The sequence below is a fragment of the Phascolarctos cinereus genome, unplaced genomic scaffold (assembly GCF_003287225.1).
Source record: "Phascolarctos cinereus isolate Bilbo 61053 unplaced genomic scaffold, phaCin_HiC Scaffold_4;HRSCAF=312, whole genome shotgun sequence".
Taxonomy (NCBI): Eukaryota; Metazoa; Chordata; class Mammalia; order Diprotodontia; family Phascolarctidae; genus Phascolarctos; species Phascolarctos cinereus.
In genome coordinates this window covers 161,300,043-161,323,083 of record NW_027555847.1, presented here as the reverse complement: position 1 = coordinate 161,323,083, position 23,041 = coordinate 161,300,043, and the positions used below count along the sequence as shown (strand labels likewise).

At 43.1% G+C, this 23,041-nt stretch overlaps 2 protein-coding genes across 5 annotated transcripts in view; one reads left to right on the top strand and one right to left on the bottom strand.

Annotated features, from left to right (window-relative positions):
- Positions 1 to 8,414, top strand: part of ANKS3 (ankyrin repeat and sterile alpha motif domain containing 3) — a 45,211-nt gene extending 36,797 nt beyond the window's left edge. For 3 of the 4 annotated variants that reach the window (XM_020978648.2, XM_020978649.2, XM_020978651.2), the window contains 5 exons: positions 1,078 to 1,250; positions 3,602 to 3,687; positions 6,118 to 6,201; positions 7,515 to 7,606; positions 7,942 to 8,414. In XM_020978648.2, coding sequence (XP_020834307.1) covers positions 1,078 to 1,250; positions 3,602 to 3,687; positions 6,118 to 6,201; positions 7,515 to 7,594 — 423 coding nt within the window. In that variant the 3' untranslated portion in view covers positions 7,595 to 7,606; positions 7,942 to 8,414. Of the gene's footprint in view, positions 1 to 1,077; positions 1,251 to 3,601; positions 3,688 to 6,117; positions 6,202 to 7,514; positions 7,607 to 7,912 lie in introns of all 4 variants that reach the window. The other variant, XM_078152727.1, reaches the window with a different exon arrangement.
- Positions 8,415 to 9,083: 669 nt separating this feature from the next.
- On the bottom strand, positions 9,084 to 13,827 carry NUDT16L1 (nudix hydrolase 16 like 1). The gene is made up of 3 exons (XM_020978655.2): positions 13,617 to 13,827; positions 12,956 to 13,216; positions 9,084 to 11,929 (listed from the first exon to the last, which is right to left on the bottom strand). Exons 1-3 carry the CDS (start codon positions 13,767 to 13,769, stop codon positions 11,708 to 11,710), a joined length of 636 nt encoding a protein of 211 aa, XP_020834314.1. The 5' UTR covers positions 13,770 to 13,827; the 3' UTR covers positions 9,084 to 11,707.
- Positions 13,828 to 23,041: the final 9,214 nt, after the last annotated feature.

Sequence of the window (23,041 nt, the reverse complement as noted above, 5' to 3'; positions counted from 1 at the left end):
TGGTCTGAGGCCGGATTTGAACTCGGGTCCTCCTGACTCCAGGGTCGGTGCTCTATCCACTGTGCCACCTAGCTGCCCCCAGTAGTAAAAGTTTTATAAACCAATAAAAATTTTCTATGGACCAGGGGTTTCAAAACACTGTTATAGATGGGCTCTGTATCAAGAGAAAGAATAATAATAATAATGGCTAATGTTTATTTAGTGCTTTAAAGGTTTCTGATAATGCATGTAAAATATATTATTTTATTTGATCCTGAGAAGTAATCCTTTGAGATAGGTACTCTGAGGAAACTGAGGCTTGGAAAGGTTAAGTTTCTTGCCCGTGGTAATACTATTGCTGTCTGGGATGGGGTTGAATCCAAGTCTTCCTTACTTCAAGTCTAGCAGTATTATTTGCTACACCACACTGCTTCATTAGGAAGAGAATCTAAGAGGTTTTTTTTGTCTATATAATTATAGATAAGGGGTAGCATAATGTTTACATGTAGTCTTAACATTAGCCAAGGGATAACATCAACATTAACTATCTAAAATGGAACTGCAAGAATACGCGGAACACAGTCTTGATATGGAGAAAGTACTTGATGTCAACATTTTTTGACTGATGTCAGCCTTGTCTTTTCGCTTTCCCTCTGAAGATGTATGGTGTTAGGGAACACCCTTTTATCCAAGAATTAATGCTAATGTGCCTACAGCATGAGGTATGGGTAAATTCAGTCTCAGGAATAAAAACAGAAACACCCAAGATGCTAATTTGGTACAAAAGTACGACAGTACATAAGATAGTAGCATAGGTGCCAATTTCTGTTCAGAACAGACTTATTTGTGATATAATGGTGTGGTAATTAAATATTTTCTGAGTCTCTTCCTGTCATCTTCATTGAAGGTGCTATCATATCTGTGTCTTCTATTTTAACCAAACCCCACTGTGGAAATGAGAGAACCAAAACTACCAGTAATTGTTAGCCTATATTTAAATATAGATTTTCATGGTAAACTTGAGTTTTTTAACAAGCAGATCTTCTTATCTCCTATTTCTATACTCCCCCCCATCTTAAGCACTGATCTCTTCTTTAGAGATATGAGGAACTGGAAATATTGAAGGGTCAGGTATCCCAAGAACAAGAACTTCGGGCTATTGTGGAAAGCTGCCTAATGGAACAAAACATAGCCATGAAAGATGTTCATACCCAGCTTGAGGAAACCCGGGCTGTCACAAGAGACATTGGGCTGGTTCTGGATCAACTCAAGTAAGTAGAGAAACCTTTGGGTAATCTCTACCTGTAACCTGTGCATCCCCACTGGAATGAATGCCCAGGAAAGCTGATGTTACTGTAAGGTTGCTTTTTAAACACAAACACACAAAATCCTGTTGACCTCCTATTGGTGAAGGAATTGCCAAACTAGTGTCCCAGTCAGGGTTTGGCTACTCATTGGTATACCCTGTGATGTTGTTTTCACTCCAAGGTGTAGGATCTTCTCATACTTTGTAACTATTCCAGAAGGTGGAGATCTGTTGTCCAAAGGCAAAATATTATAGTGGAAGGAACCCTGGATAGGGAGTTAGAATATAAAAGTTCTAGGCCCAGTTCTGCTACTTCACTATTTGCATTGTTGGTAAAAATCATTTCACGTGGGGCAGCGAGGTGGCACAGTGGATAGAGCACTGGCCCTGAAGTCAGGAGGACCTGAGTTCAAATGTGGCCTCAGACACTTGACACTTATTAGCTGTGTGACCCAGGGCAAGTCACTTAACCCTGATTGCCTTACAAAAAAAAAAAGCATTTCACTATTTGGTGCCTTAAGTTTTTGTAATTCTAAGATGACAAGAGAGAAATGATGGAGGTCAGGAGAATTATTGGTCCTACTTGGGAATTGAAGACAAAGTATCTTGGTGGATGACTGATAAAGAACTAAAGAGGTATAGTCCTCTTATTATGGCTTAGCAAGTTCACAGATGTGTCAGCCTGGAAAAGGTTGGAAAACACTGGGTTACAGGGGCTACCTGTTGATCTAGCTGTGGGCTCTTAGGTTAAATGATCTTCATTCACAGACATTACAGAAACTTCATGTTTGGCAGAAACATTCTGTGTAAGGAAGCTAGAGGGAAAGAAAAGGCTGAGTGTAATGTAGCAGTGAAAAAGGTCCACCACATGAAGACCTCAGAGTAGGTCCAAGAGAAGTAGAGCATTTTGGAGGCACATTGTTTGATGAGTTTGTATAAATGAAGCTGCTTCTCTTATGTTAGGAGATGTGATCACAAGTAAGAGAAGTATATCTGGCCCAAATGACTTTTTGAAAAAATAATTTTTATTGATATCTTTGTTTTTATATTGGTTACATTTCCCACTGTATCCCTCCCTCACCCTTCCAGAGAGCTATCTGTAATAAAGAATTTTAAAAAGAAAGAAAAAAGTTCAATAAAACAAAACAACATCAAAAAAGTCAGAACAGGTCTTCAGTCAGAGGCAGCAGGTTGGGTTCGTTTCTAGCAGCAGTTCCTCTGTACACTGACAATGACTGGTTTATATGAAGAAAGACAGAACAAGGCAGTTCAAAGGTGCCTTCATTAAGTGACCTAAACATACATCATTTAAAAAAAAATTAAAGGTTGGATAGATGTTAGATACTAGAACCATTGCCTATAGGTACCTTCATCTAGAGAAGCCACCATCTTCCCCCCTTCTTTCAATCCTAGCATACTATATAAAGGGTACTAGAAGAATAGGATTAGATTATTACTCCTTGTGAATGTAACTGAAACCCAGTTTAACCTAGATGGATTCTGGCATGAAAAAATTCCAGTTACCATACTTGGCATTTCTTTCTAACAAAGCCAGACCTGACCTTCTTCTGGTAGTGTATAAATACTTCAAGTAAAAAAAAATGTTAGAAATCTTGCTGCTGAAACATTTGGCAGTTTCTACAGTACATTTCTGTAAGTTGCCCAGGCACCTCTCCTTCAAATATTTGCCTGGCAAATCACCTCTTCGGCATACCAAGGCTGTGAGGACCGAAGTTGATTTGTTCACTAAATTGCTTATTATTTTGTCATATTACTGTCAGACCATAATCAGTGCCCTGCTTCTAAGTAAGACACTTAGCTAAGAAACCTGTTATTAGGATGAAGGTTACTTACCGCTGTCTGGTTCTCCAGGTAGCTGGGAAACCTACGGGGCTATTCTAATTTAGTGTAGTTAAATTAGACTGGAGTTTGGTGGGTAAAGAATTTGAAGGGACTGCTCACTTAATGCAAAAGCAGTAGAGCTCATCCTATTCCTCCACAGAAGCACTACCAGTCCCTACCACTTCTGGGTAAGGCAAGATCTACCTAGGAATGCTCTTTGGACAGTTAGTGCCAGGAGTATAGCACCTTGGTTTGGCACTTATAGCTGTGTTACTTAGTTGTGGTTTTTTTAATCTTCATGCTTTGTTTTTAAGTTAGGCCTTTGGACCCAATGTAATTAGCCTTCTTCATAAGTAAATGATTGTTTGCCTGACTGGATGAAAAGGTGGCATTCTTGCTCCTTCTGGCTGAGCAGTTCTTTTTCTAGATTGTGTAGGCTATTCATTTAACGGGGCTTGGTTTTCTGCTTAATAGAGCCTGTCAGACTGAGCTGTCTTCTCGGGTTCAACAGGAAGATACCGTAGGCTGGGTGCCACCGACAAAAGCACAGCTGGGAGCTGGTGAGTAAAATGCTCAAACATTCCTTTGGAATCTGAGGGAAAGTCTGCTTGTCACCTAGAAGAGGATGATTTTATTAGCTGGAACAGGGCCAAAGCACATGGACAATACCATGTCTTTTTTTTCCTTTCATAATTCCAAACTGACATCCAGAATGTCTGAAACGACTCTTTCACCAATGGTATATTAGCCCTTCAACATTGATCTCAATTCTTTATTATCTTTGCAATTTGAGTGATGTGAAATACAACTTCAGTTTTCATTTGCATTTCTCCTATGTTAGATATTTGGTGGAGCTTATCAGTGCTCATTGATAGTTTGCTTCTCTTGAAATATTTGTTTAAATCCTTTAACTATTTATTTATTGCAGGTATGGCTTTTAGCTAATATTATATGTGTCAGTTTCCTGTATGTCTTGGACATATTTTTATGGATGATATTTGATACAAATATTCTCTAATCTATAGAAAACGTTTTCAGTTTCATATAATGGATTTTTATTTTGGTGAGGCAATTAGGGTTAAGTGACTTGCCTAGAGTCACGCAGCTAGTGAGTGTTATGTGTCTGAGGCTGGATTTGAACTCAGGTCCTCTTGATTCGTGGGCCCAGTGCTCTATCCACTGTGCCACCTCGCTGCTCCCTACATTTAATTTTAAATATGAATTTGATCATATTGAAAGAGGACTTTTCCTTGCCTGTACTTTTAGGTCCTTAAATGAGTGCTATGTTTTGTCAAAGGCTTTTCTCACATCCATTGAAATAATCATGTGGTGATTATTTCCTGATGTTGAATCATCCTTTGGTTCTTGGCATGTGTCCTATACTCTTTTTTTTTTAATATAAATTTATTTATTTTTAGTTTTCAACATTCACTTCCACAAGTTTTTGAGTTCCAAATTTTCACCCCATCTCACCCCTCCCCCCACCCACGTGCCCTGTACTCTTCAAATTACGTTATAAGACAAAGTCATGCTAATTCTTAATATTTATTCTAAACAACCTGGGAAGTAGGGAAAGACAAAATAGGCCGGTGCAAATAAAGCTAAGTTAAAAGCTCTGAATTACTGTCCAAAGCAAATTGTGGACAGTACTGATTCTAGCGTACTAGTGCCTTCTGCTCCCTGTTTTTTATTTATTAAATCTGTAAGCAGTTAGCTGCTGCTTTCTGCAAAATAATCTTCCTAAAAAAATTCATCCTCTCAGTGTAATCATTCAGTTTGCTGGTTAGGAAAAATTGGTAGATAAAAAAGTCCACATCTCAGAGAGGTGTACTATTAGGGACAGAGGGAAAAGGATCTATTTGGTCACAGCTATCACCTGAATCTTCGGTAGCAACCACAGCTGCTAGCAGATTTCTTGAGACCACGAGCAAGTACATTCTCCAGATGAAGGGGCCCAAGGCAAAATTTTTAAGTCTTTACCATTCCTCCAAATGTCTTTTTATCAAATGTTCATGCTGTTCCTTAGGCTCTCTGAATCTATCATAACTAGGTGTCTTCAATGAAATATTCATAACTTCATCCCTCTTAAAGATTTAGGGATCACTTTAGTTATATTGATAAACTGATATTTTGTTAATTGTTTCTAATAAGCTTGTAACAAGAGTCAGCTGGCAATCATGTCAAACTTTTTTCTAACTCTAGAACTTTTGGACCAGTTACCTATTTTGGAGATGCCTTTAGTACCTCTCAGACCCCAAGTAGGCAACCCACAACTGGGAATTCTGCTTGCTACCAGCCATGCATCACCTTTGGTAGAATTACCTCCACTCATTTCTCTTCTGTCATTTCCATTCTGCCCACCTCCTGACTCCCCTTTACTTGACCAAGCAAGTCAGGATGAGTTATAATAATTAGCATGGCAAATACTCCTGTCATCTGAGAAACCAGTTTTCCTTGAAAGCTCACATTCAGAAGGATCTGATCTCTGAGGTAGGGACCTTCACGGTTGAAATAAGAGGCACTAAGCACAACCTAGGCTCCCCTCCCCTCCACAGCCTTGATCTGTCCATTATCAAGGAGATAGCATGCAGGAGCTGAATTACATTGTCCAGCTGTATCCTGTTGCTAGGTGTTGAGAAGAAAGTGCAGGAGAGGTCCAAGAAATACAGTGAACTTGACAAGGAACAGACTTTGAGGGAACATTGTAGCCTGAAAAGTCTGGCTCTGGGGGCCCCTAAAGCCAGGGAACTCTTCAGCTAACTGGAACAATTTCCCAACTATAGAGCTCCAAATCCATTCGATAGATTCCTCCTAAAGGTGCCAGGACCAGTTTGCTGCACCAACTTGCTTTATATTTGACCGAATTTCAAATAGTTTTGGTGACTACTGCTTAAAGTAGCTAGAAGCATGTTAATGTTATATACCTGACTTACTGCTGCTTTTGAATGACGGGGTACCCAAGGTAAATACTGATCTCTTTCTTCCTTCAGGTTTCAAAGGATGGCAGGCTTCTTTGAAGTCCATGAGCCTGTCTGAGTTATCAGGAGCCCTAGAGGACTGTATCAGCAACATGGGTGAGTTTCTAATACAGTGGGGAAGAGCTGTATGTCATTTGGCCCTTTTGAGTGATTCTTTTTTTCTCAGAGCATACATCCCATATCTAAAAAGGCTTTTTAAGAAACTGAAATTTGATATAACAGTAAAAAGGACTGAGGAGCTAGGAAGGCAGATTTTTTTTTTAAAGGAAAAGAACCCACTAGCATTCAGCTCCATAAGGGCAAGAACTGTTCCATTTGTCTTTGTATTCTTTACATCTGATAGTGCTTTGCACAGAGCAGGCATTTGTTTCAGTTTGTTGAAGCTATGAAAAATCTAATCCTAAGACTGATGGAAGAGAAAATTGAGAGGCTTAAATCTTCAAGTGTTGAAGGGAATACTCTATAGCAGGTGATTAGTTAGTACTTGAAGGTTTTGCAGAGGGATTCTTCACACACCTGAGATTAATTATTTTAAGTAGTTATCCCCATTTTACAGGAGAGGGAAGCAAGGTTCAGATGTTAAGTAATATCCACAGTTATTTGTCCACATTAAAACCAACTCGTTAATTATATAAAAGGGATTGTCAAAATAGTACAAGGGTTTTTTTTGTTCAAATATTTAAAACCTTTTGTCTGTAAGTTAACAATCTTGAGTATGTAAAAAAATTGGCTACAATTTATATGGTACATTCTACCAAATGATGACAATGGCCTTTCTCAGGGGTGCTACAGGTAGTAAATCTGATTACAAATGTATGAAGGCTTTATGTAGTACGGGTATAATCGAAATAGCAACTTTTATGTAGCACCTTAACGTTTGCACGTTGTTCTCATTTGATCCTCACAACAACCCCAAGTACTAGTATTGCTCTAACCAAAATACCACAGAGACAGAGACCCTCTCATTGGCACAGCTTTATTGGGAAGGGCAGTTCTGGAGACTAAGCTGATCTCCAGAAATTCTGTTGTAATATACCTTATCTGTGTCATCCTTGGAAGTACTTTTTTTATCTACTGATCTTAACTGGGTAGCAACCCCACTTGGTTAAACAGCAAGATCTTTGAACTTGGCTGTCACCATGGACAGGTTCTCTAGGGGCACCTAGAGAATTTGAGGAAGATCTAACAGGAGGCACTTATTCCCTGTATAAGTCTAGTCTTCTGTTAAAGAATTGAACACAATTATCCACTACAAAATTGGAAGTTACTCGTTTATACACCTGGCATCACATTTTAGCCTTTCATCTAAAAGGACGTATGTGGAGCCAGTTCCCTGCCAAAAACTGTGCCCCAATAACTCCCCCTTTCCTTATTAAAAAGTAAAAAAACTAATTTTTTTTTCTCTTTAGGGAAAGCTCTGTGTTCCATGAACCAGAGCCTAGAAAAGCTGCAGGTCCTAAATGGGAAGCAGAATTGGAGAGAACCATAACCAGACATGATGGTGAGTGTTGAAGAGGCATTAAGCTCCAAGTAAAATACAGACAGGTCATCTCTTTACACTGAAACAGGAAGGTGTGAAGTTGAATTGTTTGAGGCTGGTAGCTCTCAGCTGACAGGATACTTATTTTTTAATTTTTAAAAGTTAAGCCAGTTGTAAAAAGGGGCCCTGTAGTTTTAGGGACCCTTTTAAAGGGCCAAACTGCACCAGAAGGGGAGAGAAAAGTGTTAGTGCAAGTTAGATAGGTTGAGACTTCTCCTATAACCTAAATGTGTAGACATGTGCTAATTTTTTTTTTGTTTGGCATAGACCTATATCATCGTCAACTTGCTTTCCAGAAACTGACGTCGGGTGACCATTCCACCCTGAAACTGTGTGCCTGGAAGAATAAATGGGTTGGGGCCAAGAGTTCCATCCCTCTCTATTTGCAACACCCTGAGGGGGGTGGTGGAGTGAGGCTGCCAGGAGCCCAGGAAACAAGGCCATCCTCAGGCCAGACAGCAGGCCCCACCCACTGAGGGAGGGCGTATCAGTTGTGAGCACTGAAGAAGAACAAGGTGCAGCAGATGAAGGAGAACCTATCAGATGGCATGTGAATGTCTCAGTTAGTTGTGGCTTCCTTCTCAAACTTAAAAGAGGCCAGATACATTCCTGCAGCACAAAGACAAATCCTAGATGCAGGTGGCTGCTATAAAGCATTTATTTTCCCACAGCAGATGGCTACTTGGGCTTTAATTTGGATGCTAACACAGGGACCCAGATCTGGATTTTCCTTTGTTTTCTGTAAAATTAAACTTGAATTTGTCAGCAATCCATTCGACTCACTGTCATGTTTTGGCTCTTAAGAACACATTTTCCAGCAAAAATTCCCCATGGGTGGCTGCTGGCTTTCAGATAGGGTGCAGCACAGGCTAAACCTTTGCTTTTTCCACTCCCTCCATCCTCTCTGGGGTTCCAGTTTATTGGTGCCAACCATTAGTATTGTGTTGACCAACTACCACACCAGGTTTCTAATGGTTCCCTTTAGGCAGATGCTGCTCCAGGGCCATGCCCCTCTTTGACAGCTGGATGTGTGTGGAGTCCAGATTCTTTAAACAAGAATTAGAAGGGCCCTCTTCCAGGCTGATAGATATCCCAAGCTAGACTGAGTTGCGGGGAGGTAGATGTACCTTGAGGGGAGGCTGAATGGGAGGGAAAAATCAAGACATATTTAAAGCACTAGTTTTGTCCATATTTAGGCCCTAGACTTTTTTGCAAATAAAAGTCTTAATCTCTGAGCCCAAGATGAATCCCTACAAAGTCCTGTTACCCAGCTTGCACAGTGAACATCCTATACTTTTGTCAGTGGGATAGGAGAGCCCCTTAGGAGGCATACAGAGGGAAATCCTTTCACTTTCCTACCTCTAGGAGAGAGAAACCACAGCCTCTTTATTACTACTAACAACCTGGCCTGATTAGGCTGGCAAAGAACATGCAGGTGTCCAAGGAAAAATTATTTTATTAAGTAGGCAGATAGGACCACCATTTTTTTTTTTTTTACAAAACTTGTAAATTCTTATGTCAGCCCTGAGGCTGACATAAGGCTCTCTTGGCTTCCCCCTCTCAGGCTGAGGCTGCACCTCAACACACTGACTTACCCATGCTGTGAGCTAAACCAAACCCCAAGGACATGTTCAGGGTCTCAGAACTACATCTCTGCAAAACTGAAGCCAATCTTTTAAAGGGAATAGTGAGGAAAGATGTGAGCCTGGAGCTGTGTTCACAGTGTCGTACAGCTTCACGGTCACCCAGCCACAATAAACTAGAAACTACTACATGGCCTGGAGTCTCTTTGTGAGCCTATTAGTCCAACCCTAGTACTTGTCTTTATATTTTTGTGGTTCTTGGCATGTAATAAATGCCACCTACCCCGCCCCCCCCTTCTCTGTTCCTTATTCCTCATTACATGTGAAAACTCATCATGGCTACTTTCTGCCCCCACAATTTAAGTTATGTTAAACTAACATAGGATAGTTCCCATCTGGGGTACCTAGTTACACATAAGTATTTCTCTCAATTGGGTCTACTGTTATCTAGCTTTCTAGTAACTGTCATTACTTTAGATTTATCTTTCCCCACTGGAGAAAACTTCCTGAGTTGTAATAGGTCTCCTACCACCAGCCTAGGAAAAATCGGTTGGCTTTGTTGGGGCCACATGACTTTCCTTTTTGTCTAGATCACACTACCCAATAAATGATAATGAGGCTGAGAATCCAATCCCTCTGCTTGTGCATTCTGAATCGCCTTAGCTGTGGCCCTTTTTTGCTTAGTTCTCTAAGTGACCATTTTTTCTAGCCTTATTTTGCAGTTGGCATTTGCCCAGTGCAATGATGCCTTAAGCTACTTTTTGCAAGCCTAGTCAACTCCCTACTTCGTTCCAGAGTTTTCACAGAATTAGATTTTACTACAACTTAAAAAATAAATATGGTACAGTCTGTAGGATTTGAGTTTGTTTGGTTTAAGTGTGAAGAGGAGGGAGAGGGGGGAGGTAAAAGAAACATTCTAAAACTAAATGAGAGTGTTATAACTACAGAAAAGCTGATGGTCACTGGCCTTGAACAGATAGAACAGTCACAATAGCTCTGGCTATTCCCCCTCTTTTCAGCTTGGTCAGTATGAGGAAAGGAAGACTGAGATTTAATTAACAGATGCCTTCAAAGTCCAATACAGAAGTCATTAGGATTGCCAAGCATGCAGAAATGTCAGGCCTACACCATAACCCTCTTAAAATGTCCTGAACCCAGTACCCAACTTCTCATAAGCAAGTGAATGTATCAGCACAACCCAATTCTCATTTCTCCCTACTCAAAACTGTAAGACAACAGAGCCTTTCTTTCTTTGTCACCTGGCTAAGTTCTCTCACCATCAGAGTCCCAGAGACAAAGCATTATTTCACCTGATAGAGCCAAGATCACAGGTTTGATAGAGCCAGCTCTGAACAAAAACTCTTAAGTCCAAAGCTATACTTCCCCCACAGTCCTAGTCAGCTTTCTTAAAAATACACACTTCCAGCGATTTGAAAGGATGTGGATGACTCAGTGATGACTACTTAGTCCAATCCTAAGAAAACATAGCATCTTCACAAACTTATCCCCTAACCTTTGGCACACTCAGCTAGAAATAGTGCCAGGATCCCAGGGATGGGAACTCTAGCATCCCCTATGCTGAAGATAAAAGGAGGCCACACTGAAGAGCTGTCAAGCTACTTTATTGTCTTTCCTGCTCAGATTTGCATTTGAGGGAGAGTGAAAGTGGCAGGCTGCACACACACACACACACTCCCAAGCCTTACCCCTTTCCCAGTCTTCCCAGTCTTTCAGGGAAGAAGCACCCCCTATCCACCCCAGTCAGCCTAAAGCTCTTTCAAAATAGGCAGAGGCAAGGTAAAAGTTACTTTAAAGGTACAAGGTACTTTAAAACCCCATATTCCACATCAAAACCTAACAATTCCAAAATAAGGAAAGAGAACCAAAAAAGCCCCGGGCCACATCCCACCAAAACCTTGATTCCTTCTCTTCTCTCTGGGCTGAGGAAATGGAACAAACATGAATATGTCAATGTAACCAAAAGCATCCTTGAGAATTAAGGAACCTTTCTAACCAGAACACCATTATATCTGGGGCCCGAACCAAACTCACAACTGCCTCTCAAAACAAAAGATTCATGCAGAGAAATGTTAAGGTCTTGACCTTGACCCCAAAGGCCAAACACTGAAGCTAGTGCTAATAAACGGGTCACTCAAAACCTTGGACAGGTGTTGCTCCTTACCCTGTGACCTTTATATATCTCTCTACACAAACCTCAAGTGCTGCTGCTGTTGCTTTGCAATGAGGCCAAAAAAAGGACTATGCACAGGTTGAAGACAGGAATGAAAGGCACTCCTTTTCAGTCACTGGGGGAGAGGGAAGGGAGGGAGTAATGGGAGAAACCCCACACCTCTAAAGGATAATGAATTATCTCAAGTCTTTTCTCAGCCCCTGGAGCATAGAAAATTTGGAAAAAAGATGGGGCAGGGAAAAGAGATAGGGAGAGAAAACCCAGCCTAAGGGATGGAGATTTATAGCTTCATGATGAAGCTGTCTGTTGTTGCTCCAAGGCTTTTTTCTGTTTTTCAGTAGCAGCAGCCAAGGCCTCAGCCAGCTTATCCTCAGGCATCATGTTCAGCACCTTCAGGGCAAAGAGCAGCTGGTGCTTGGCAGTGCTGATGAAGGCATTGCTAAGGAAGTTGGGGAACCCACCAACTCGATCCTTCTGGGTGTACAGGGGAACCCGGACCAGGCCCAGCACCTGCAACAAGAGCAGATAGGGCAATCAAGAACCCAGCTAGACTAGGCTGGGCCCCCTCCTGCTGAAGAGAGGGGCCTGGAGCTCTTAGCTTGGAAGCCACATCCAGCTTCCAGGGCAGTGAAAAAAGCAGCAATGTATGCCAAGGGCTTAGAAGGAGACACAAGGCATCAGTCCGATGAAACACAAGTCTCTTAACCACTTGCACACAGCAAGGCTTGAATCCAAGGTTCCAATTACCCCTTCGGAAACTAATTGTGTAGGAAAGTCATTTCAAGGTTTCTTATGACACTCCTTAGCTAAGGGGATCAATTTACACATCAATTTACAAATCCATACCTTCCTGAATTCCAAGTTTTGGTTATACAGGCCCTGTTCTAGGAAGCTCCAAAACCTTTGCTTTCCCTCTTTTCCTAGCCTACAAAGCCCAAACCACCCCTAAGACCCTTATGATTCCCCTTTCCCCAGCCCAAGTCCCAAATACACCCAAATTCAATACCCTTTCCTCCCTTCTCTATACATCCCACCAACTATACAGCCATTTACAACCATTCCATACCATCTTCTCAATTCCACCCTTACATTTCCCACCTATTGTCTGCATAGGCAATGCCCTGTTCCCTAACTCAAGTTAACTCCCTTTTAAACCTGGTCCCACACCACCAATCTACTCCCCACTCCCAGGCATGGCGATGGCAAGAAGCATAGCGGATGTAACGCACCCGGCCCTGAGGGAGAGCAGCCCCCAACAACAAGCCCTGCTCCCACTCTTTCTCCCCAAACCCCTTCCCTCCCCGCCAACCACAGCACAGAAGCCGACTGACACTTGTCAGCGCTTTGTGCTCCACCGGAATTCCCTACGGCCTAAAAAGCCGGAGCCCCAGGCCGGCCGCCCGGGGCTCCGAACCGACATCAGCTCGGCAGCCCCAAGCCCACCAGGGAGGGAGGGCTGCGTTATCCCGGCGGTGCCAAGGGCCAGTGCCAACTCCCGGGGTGGGGGTGCTGGCCTCCCGTCCCAGGATGCCCCACCTCTAGCCCGTGGTCCCGGGAGTGCACCGCACTGATCTCCACCGCGTGCAACTCCTCCAGCGTGAGCTGCCGGGCGTACAGGTGGGCCACGACGCGGTGCGGACCCTCCGTCAGGTGGGAGCTCAGGTAGTCGGCTTCCGTGAGGCGCAGGTAGCCCAAGCCCAAGCCCAGCACCCGATTTAGCCCGTCTTCCAGGGACCAGTACCGACGATCCACAAACCCCCCAGGGAAGCCAAGGAGCCCATCAAAGCGCATCTGCATCTGCAAGAGAACCGCAGGGTTAACCGGGCGCGAGGCGCGGGCGGGCGGGCATCCAGCAGCAGGAGCCGGCCAGGTGACCCGGGCGGGCTGCCCGGCTACGCTCTCCCTCCTCCGGGTCGGTCGGGACTCGCTCCGACTCTCGCTGTCTGGGGCTGGGCGCCCTCGGACTCAGGCGAAGCCCCGGCTCCTTCCTCGGGTCGTCCCCCGCACTCCTCTTCCCCCTCGCCTCGGCCCCGTCCCCAGACCCCGCCTCTACGCTTCCTCAGCCCCTCAAGCCGGCCCGGCAACCCAGCTCCCCCCACAGCCTCCTCGAGCCTCAGCCCGCGGCTCCCGGCTTCCTCAGCCCGGCCCCGCCCATCCTCCGCCCCGAAGGCCGGCCTCACTCTCCCTCCGCCCTCACCAGAACCGAGAAGCGCATAGGGATCCGCCCGAACAACTGTCCGGGATTGGCTGCATACAGCATGGCGTGGCAAGAGTGGCTCCAGCCGGGCCCGAGACGCATAGCCTCCCCGCGGCTGATCTGCTTCAGTTCCGGCACTCGCGCAGCCGACATCTTGCCCGCCAGGACGCAGCACGCCCAGGCAGCGGAGAAGTAGACACGGCCCCGCCCCCCTTCCTCGTGTGTTTCCACCAATCCCCGGAAGGGAGCCCGAGTTCTCCCCCGCCCCCGCCAATCGATAGGCTTGATCTTGCTTTGGTTTGCCTTTGTCCTAAAAAGCAGCCAATCACATTCCCGGCTTCTTCTCGAGGTTTGTTATTTACGGGCGGGGACAGAGAGGGAGGGGGTTGGCTAACTGATTGACTTATTCTCAAGCCAATCGTCATAGACGATTCTGGAGGTGGGTCTCAGGGAGGATTTCGAGACCGTGATTGCCAAACACGCACCGCCTCTAGCCCCGCCTACCTGCCGGCCGGAAGCCAGTGGAATGTTTGTATTTTGGTCGCGGCTGCTCCGCTTCCCCAGAAGGTTCCGTTTCCAGTTAGGCAGTTTAACCGAGAGGGGCGCCGGCTCCGCATCCCAGGTCGTGGCGGATGTGAACCTCACAGTCGTGCGCTCGGCGCTTTTCGAGTTTTGTTTCCTGGTATTAGTTTAGGGCGCATAGCGTTTCTGCAAGGGAGGCGTCTCTCGTGGCCGTAGCCGTGGCCGTGACCGAGGCATGCATGCCCGTGGCTTCTCACGTGTAGGGCTGGGGCCCGAGATGCTCTCAGGGCGCCCTAAGGGGGTTGCTTTCGCTCAGTCAGTTTCGCCCCCTCCGCGAATCCAAAGCCACGAGGACACCGGGTTCTTCCTGACCTTCCAAGGCTGTGACTTTCACAGGGAAAAGGGGCTTCTGAGCAGTCTGTGCCCAGATTGAGAATGGACGGGTGTCGGGGTCACTTCAGCTAATCCGAGATTTATAACCCAAGAGGGATTCCAACAACGTAAATAGGAAGAACAACAAAGGAAAAAAACCCGAGAAGAGTGGAGCAAATTCACTTCCCTCCCTTCTTTGCAGAAGTGGTGGACTGTGGGTTTCGAACACTGAATATGCTCTCGAACTCGGCTGAAGTGTTCGTTAGTTTTGCTGAACTGAGACTTTTTTTTTAAACCACTTTACAAATGTGTTTGACGCCCTCCCATTTCTTTGTTACAAAGGATAGCTCACTCGTTAGAGTAAGGCTGAGGGGATATAGAGAGTGTTCCAAAAGTCTTAGTACAGCCGTAAGTATTAATAGCCTAACTTAAGCTTGCACTAAGACTTTTGGGATACCCTGTATTAAAAAAAAGTCGGTTCTATAAAAACAAAAGACAATTTTTTTTAAGTACCACGTCCATTGGGGCAGCTAGATGGCACAGGAATAGATCACAGGGCTTGGAATCAGCTCCCTGAGTTCAAATCCATCCTCGAGACACTTATTGTGACCCTGGGGCAAGTCACTTGACTCTGTTTGCCTCAGTTTCCTCATCTGTAAAATAAGCTGAAGAAGGAAATGGCAAACCATTCCAGTGTCTTTGCTAAGAAAACCCCAAATGGGGTCACTAAGAGTTAGATGCAATTGAACAGCAGCAACAAAAATCCTTTCAAAGCTCAGCTCAAGTGTTAATCTACAGAAAACCAATTCTGATCTCTCCCTCTCTCCCCCCTCAGCTGCTATTGTCCTCCCCCTGGAAATCATTTGCTATCTCTTTTAGTTAAAGTCTTCAATATGAATGTCATTTTCCTCCAACAGAAAGTGAACTCCTGGAGGGCAAGGACTGTTTGGTTTAGACCCTAGCTCAGTGCCTGGGATGTAGGAGCTGCTTAATAAATGCCTCTTAAAATGAGAGGGATCATTCTAACAACTGCTCCCTCTGGTCATTCAAGCCAAAGACCCTTAAAGAAAAGGAAGAATTAAAATTTCTCCCATCCCCTCAGGGTCCACACACACCAGCACCAATACTCATCTTAATGTTTCTTAGCTTCAGACCTATATCATTTGATATCTGTTGAACAGACCCATTAGATGTAGGCATCCCAAATTCAGCATGTTCAAACAACTCAGCTTTTCTGGTTTCTACTCCTACCATTAACTACAATGGGAAAGCAAGCTTGATGTCCCTACCACACAACATCTAGAAGGCTGGTCCTCTTGCACATCCAAGTCTTGGACGACCCAGCTGCCTTCCAAGTTCAGCTTAAATGCTAATGTGGTGTAGTAGGTATAGCGTTGGACTTGAATCTCTGGGTTCAAACTCTTATCTCAGACACTTAGTGGTCCTGTGACCATTGTCAGGTGGGCAAGTCATAGATTTACTTAGAGCTGAAAGGGACCTTGGAGGCCATTTCTCCAGATAGGCTGAACCCCTCATTTTACAGTATATCTCTTAAAGCCTCAGTTTCCTTATCTGTAAAATGAAAGTATTGAACTGGGTGATTTCCAAGGTCTCTTCCAGATCTTAAATCTGTGATAACATGACTCTACAAAAGGCCCTTTGAGATCCACCCCAGTGTTAATTGTCTTCTTGTACTCCAAATTACTTGTGTTTTGCACTTACTTCTCTGTGCAAATATAACTTTCCCTCAGTAAAATGTGGTATCCTTGAGGGCTAGAGCCATTTAGTTGTTGTTTGTTTTGTATTCCCAGTGCCTGACATACAGTAGGCACTTAATAAATGCCTTCTGAGTTGTTTTGAAATGGTCAGTTCCTAAAAGGATAAGATAGCTGATTTCAGTGGCCAAAACAGGTTTAGTAAACATTCCTCCCCTTTCACCCTTCCCCTTCACTCCAAACTAGCTGACATGTTTAAACAAGCTAGACTAAGTTGCAATCAGGATCTCTTTCTACTGTTGCAAATACTATCTCATGGAAATAAAAGGAATAAGAAGTCAAAGGAAGAGGCCTGAATAAGCCACAAATAGAATGTCTCTCCCAGAATGAGACAACTGGAAACAATCTGAATGATTTAACTAAATAAAACCATACTTAAAAGTGAAATAACAATAAAGTTTCCATTTATATACAGTAGTACTTTGAGGGTTTGCAGATTTCCTTCCCTAAATCAAGAATTAGGGAATTTCCAAGGCATTACTTATGCTAATGTCTGTTCCTAAGAAGTGCCATCCTTAACTTTGTGGAACTAAAACCCAAGGGAGACCTATGCTGTTATCCAAACCTCATGCATAAAAATGAATTTGAACTTAAGTTTGCCATCTGGACAAATGTATGTTATTTAGGGATTGAAACTGTAAGGGAGAAGAATATGAGCTTGTTGGTAAAATGTTGTGGTTATACTTCTCAGCCTGGTTGAAAACATGAATGGTATCTTGTTCAGAAATTCAAAGGTTTACAGCAGGCTCATAATTTGGCCCCATTCTATCTTTCCAGTTTTAGGTCTCTCAACACAAACGCAAGTCAGGATGGTCTTACTATTCCTTAAACATGTGACACATCTCCAGTTTTGCAATGTTTTTGGATCATGCCATCTCATTGCCTAGCATACTCCATCAGTTCTTGGCTTCTATCTATTCTAGTCATCCTTTGAGGCCCAGCTAAAATCCCCCTATCAAAACCCAAAGAACTCTCGAATTTTCATTGCCATGGAGTATCCTCCCATGATCTCCTTTACAAACGGGCTTTGTGGCCTAGCACCTCTTCCCCTGAGCCAAGTCACCATGATCGTCCTGTTGCAGCCCACTGCCTGACAGACTGCTCAGGAGCCACCACTTAAGGTTTACATCATCATGACAAGAACAAGCAACATGGCAGCAATCCCATCCAGCAGTTCACTTGTAGCAACCCATGACTACTACTGAAGGTGTCTGGGTTCCACTTCCAGCAACAGCTCCTGTGGAAGTGCTGAGTATTCTGGGGAAGTGATCCCTCATCATCCCAAATCAGACCCAGGCCACTGGTGGGCATCTTCGGGAAGTCGAGTCATCCATTCATGACAAATGTATTGGAATCCCCCCAGGTTGCTCATGGCACGATCACCTCATGACCTATGGCCATGAGGAAGCAGCATGTCCTCGAGCCTAGCAAGACCAGCACTGGGCCTTCTGCATGAGTAGCAGCACCCTCCTTGCTGCTCCCCCCCCCACCTTATGAAGTGTGCTAGGCATCAGAGCCCATTTCCTCCCTCCCCACCCCCTTCCCTCTCCCACCTATTCCCTTAGAATAGACAGGCTACTTAAGTGTAGAAGTAGTTGGTGTGTGTGTGTGTTTCTTAAAAAGGAAAACAAAATCAAAACACCAAAGAACAAGTAAAAGAAACCACAGTTATTGAATTTTTTTTTTACCATCTGAATCACCTTTGTGCTTTCCAGCAGCCTCAGTGACTTGTTTACTTTGTACTCAACAGAAACTAATAAACTTTGAGCAGCCTTTAAAAAATAAAATAACCCCCCCCCATCCCATTCTATTAAATCTGCCTATCTCATGTCTCCCTTTTCTGAATGCTGAGAATACTTGTTTTCTGTATTTCTCACATAATACTTTCTGGTCTATATTTTCTATTTGTTATTTTCCCAATAAGCCTGAGCTTCTTCAGGACAAGGACTTCGACTTATACCTCACTTATATACCAGGCACTTAATAGTTATCCAAGTCAAGAACTAATCATGGATAAGCTTGTGGTGTGGGGAGAAGACTACGGGTATAAGAAGGACGCCAAAAAGAAGCAGGGACTAACTGCCTACTGGGTTAGAGAGGGGGTTTTTACAAATATAATGGGAGCAAGAATGAAATAATACTCACATGCTCAAGGTTTGGGGAGCAGGAGTTCTCAGCTAACACCCCTTTCCTCTAGCATGTTATCTCCTTCCAAACTTCAGTGTCAGGGGAAATGTTCCTATTACTTTCTTCCCACCTTGAATTAAGCCAAGTGTCCATATGCAACCTTCACAGAGAAAAGGATCAAGATGGTACCATGCATCTTGCTTGGATCCGGATAAGATAAAAAAAAAAAGTAGAGATAGCTGAGGAAATATAGCCAAAGATAATAATATCTAACAGTAGGGGCAGCTAGGTAGCACAGTAGATATAGGCCTGGAGTCAGGAAGACTCACCTTCCAGAGTTCAAATCTGGCTTTAGACACTTATTAGCTGTATAACACTGTGCAAGTCACTTAACCCTGTTTGCCTAGTTTTCTCATCCATAAAATAAGTTTGAGAAGGAAATAGCAAACTACTTCAAAATCTTTGCCAAGAAAACCCCAAATGGGGTCACAAAGATTTGAACACGACTAAACTGACTGAACAACAAAAACATTTATATAGCACTTTAAGGTTTGCATATGTTTTACACATTATCTCCTTTGGTTTTCACAGCAACCCTGGGACCAGGTGCTATCATTATCTCTATTTTACTGATGAGTAAACTGAGGTATAGATGTTAAATGACTTACTCATGGTCATATAGCTAGTAAAGTATCTAAGGAAGAATTTCAACTCTGTTCTTCCTGACTGTAAGCCCTGTGCTCTAATCCACTTCTCCACAGAGCTACTCCTCAGACTGGCATGTAAGACCACAGTTAACTGTCTCTGACCTATATTTCTACTTTATTTTGCATTATTTGTGTTGACTCATCCTACATTCCAGTCAAACTAGACTACTGTTTCTGAAAGTGCATCTGCTACCTCCTCTCTATACATTCCAGGAGATCAGCCCCCATGGGTGAAATATACTCCCTCTTCATCTACATCTTTCAGAATTCATTCTTACTAAAACTCAGTTCAGAAGTTGCCGCCTCCATGAAGACTTCCCCAATTCCTGAAAGTGTTCTTCTTCTTCAAATATTCCTAGGAGACTTTGTGGAGATTCTTCCTTTACCCTCCCCACATACTACCTGAGATTGTATAACATGTCCCCGAAGTGAGTGCAAGAACTGTTAATAGTTCTTAATCATTTTATCTTCCAGTGTCGCACACGGTGCCATGCGCTGTTGTTTTAGTAGTTTTCAGTTGTGTCCAACTCTGTGACTCCCCTTTTTAGCGGGGGGGATTTCTTGGCAAAAGGGGCAACTAGAGGTCACAGTAGATAGAGCAGTTTGTCTCCCCACTCTCCTTCATCCCATATATTGAATCGGTTACTAAATCTTCTTGTTCCTTCTTAATCAAATCTGTTCTTTTTTCCTTACATGGTCACCACTCTAGTTCAGGCTGTCATCACCTTTTGCCTGGACTAATTTAAAAACAGATATTTATTTTTATATGCATTTATAATTTGTCCCTCCCATGACCACCACCAATGGAACAAAAAAGGCAAAAAAAAAAAAAAAGACTGTCATCATTAGCATGCATCACCTAACAAAACAAATACCCACATTGGCCACGTCCAAGAACATATGTATGGCTCTCTCTGCTTTTTAAGTCTATCATTTCTCTGGTAGGAGGTGAATGGTGTGTTTCATCTTCAGTCCTCTGGTTTCATGGTTTATCATCACACTGACCAGAATTTTCAAGTCTTTCAGAGCTGTTTTTCTCCATCACACTGTTATCACTGTATGAATGGTTCTACTCACTTTGATCTGCATCAGTTCAAAGAAATCTTCCCAATTCCCTTTGAAATTGCCTATTTTGGCATATCTTATGGCATTATAATATTCTATTACATTCCTATATCTATACCACAATTTAGCCATTTTCCAATCAAAGGACAGCCCCTTAGTTTCCAATTTTTGGCTACTTTGAAAAGAGCTTCATATAGATCCTTTTTCTCTTTCTTTGATCTCTTTGAGGCATAAGCCTAATAGTCATAAAAGGGATCAAAGGGTTTGCACTTTTTAGTAACTTCTGGGGCATAATTCCACATTGGCTTATACTATTTTGATAGTGTCCTATAACAAGACTCCCTGCCTCAAGTCTTTCCTCTCTCCAATCCATCTTCTATACAACCACCAGAGTGATTTCTCAATAAACTTCAGTGGCTCCCTATTATCTCTAGGATCAAATACTATCTTATCCTTATCTCATCCTTTTAAAATGTCTATTTCTGAATAAGTTTTATAACACAATTGTTAATGGTACCTGCATATAATTTATAAATAAGCAAATATATGCATATCAGAGGATGCTCAACATTTTTTTTTTTTACTGATAGGAGCATGATATAAAAAAATGTTGGTGAGCACTACTACAAGCAGCAACCACATGAACTAGATGCCAACATGGAAAGATAGAAACAATAATAGTTGACATTTATAAAGTGCTTACTATGTGCCAAGCACTGCCATTAAGTGCTTTATAATTATCTTATTTGATCCTCAAAAAAACTCTAGAGAGTAGGTGCTATTACTCCTATTTTATAGATGAGGAAACTGAGGCAGAGGTTAAGTAATTTGCCCAAGGTCACACAGCTAGTAAAGTGTCTGAGGTCGGATTTAAACTCAGGTCTTCCTGATGCTGGCCCTGGGGCTCTATGCAGTTTACCACCTAGCTGCCTCTAGAAATGGATATCCTAAAAGGGCAAAGGGGAAGTGGAAAGAGTATAATGATAGTAGAGGCAAAAATAAGAAAGAAAGGAGCAAAGGGAGGGAAAGTTCAATAACAAAATGCAGAAACCCATTAGAATTCATTCTTCACCTGCCTAAAAAACAAAGAAGCCCAAAGTGGACAAAGGTACAAAGTTAGCTATTTAAGGGTAAGGGAAACTGATCACTTCAAGAAATGGGGCCTTGGAGGTAGCCACTGAGTAACAATGGGCCCAGAAAGATTTGGGGATGGGAAGAGAAGGGGGAAATGGACAAAAGGATGGATATGAACAGGCATCACAAAAAGTGATGACATAAAAAAGAAATGGGCATCATAAAGGATTTAAACCACCCCCATCTGGCATGGTTAAAAACATACATAATTAAATGAAGAAACAGACTGCCAGGAAAAAGCACAGATACTCAGAGAAAATACACTGAGCCCAGAAAGAAGACAAGCTTTATTTATCTTTTAGAAATTAAATCCAAAGGAGCTAGAGAGTCTCCCCTAGATTTTGAGCACTAGGGGTGGCAGGTATTTGGGAGAAAGGTCAAGGAGATTCAGTTGGGTCCATAAGAGAAGTCCTATGGTGTGGGCTGTTGAGTGCCTGTCTTTCCCCTATTCAGTAAGCTCCAGTGGTTTCATATTTCCTCCAGGTTCAATTATTAACTCTTCATGTTTGATTTTTAAAGCCCACCACAACCTGGCTTTCTGCACTCCAGAGGCCAGCCAAACTAGCCTTTCTTTTCCTCATAAACAACACTCCATATGCCATCTCTGCAGTTTGGCACACACTCTGCCCCAGGTTGGTAGTGCACACCCTCCCCTCCCTTCTGCCTCTTAAGTCCCTAAAATCCTACTTAAGTGTCACCTTCTACACGAGGTCTTTCCTGATACTCCCAGCTGCTTGTGCCCTCTCATAAATTTATTTTCTATATACCGGGCAATTTCACTTTGATTCTTACAGCCTCAGTGCCTGAACACTTTAGGCACTTAACTGCCTACTTGATTGATATTAATCTGTCAGACCCAAACAGGAAATGCATATCCCCCTGTATGAGTCTAGATACTGTGTGCACGCACACGCATATGTGTGTGTGGATTTTTGGAGCAAGTGTGGTTGTAAAAGAGATGGGCAGGAGGAGGGAGTTAGGGAAAGACAGAAAGAAAAAAGGAGAGGTAGAGTTAATGAATGTCTATGCAGGCAGTGAAGGAATGTTCCTTTCTCCACTGAACCCAGAGTGGTGTCCAGAGGTGATGTTCAAGTTTCTCATACTAAAAAAAGTAGACAGAGCAGGGAGATACTTTAAAAAAGACGGTAAGATATATTTAAACTTTTAAAAAAGTATTATATGCTTCCCTTGGAACAGATATAAAATGCTAGAGGGAAGAGAGCAGACAAGTTGAATAATCGTATCTCAGTACAGGAGAATGTTCATCTTTCCGAGGAAAGTTATAGGTTATAGCACTGTCTGTGCTGCCCTGGGGGGGAATCTTTTCTGACTTGTAGAACTCTGATCCGATTTTAGACTATCACCACAGTTATTATTTTTCCTCCAACCTGGAAATCAAGAAAAAGAACTCCAGCAGCGTTTCCCAACACAAACTAAAGTGGGGTCTGGTAAAATCTTTAGCTTCTTTGTGGCAGGCAGCTTGCTTCAGCCTCAGCACTGCAGCTACAGCAGGAGTGAAGCCCTGGGAAAATGGAGGTGGGGACGAGTGGGTTGTTTTTGGCGGGGAAGTGTTATCCATTTTAAGAAGTAAGGCTCTTAAAAAATAATGGGTCTTACAGAATGGTAAAAATTTAGCGAAAGCTGATGATTAGGAAACACTGAACTAGAGATCCAGTCACAACCCATCTGACTGCCATTCAGAGGAAATGATAAACACATGGTA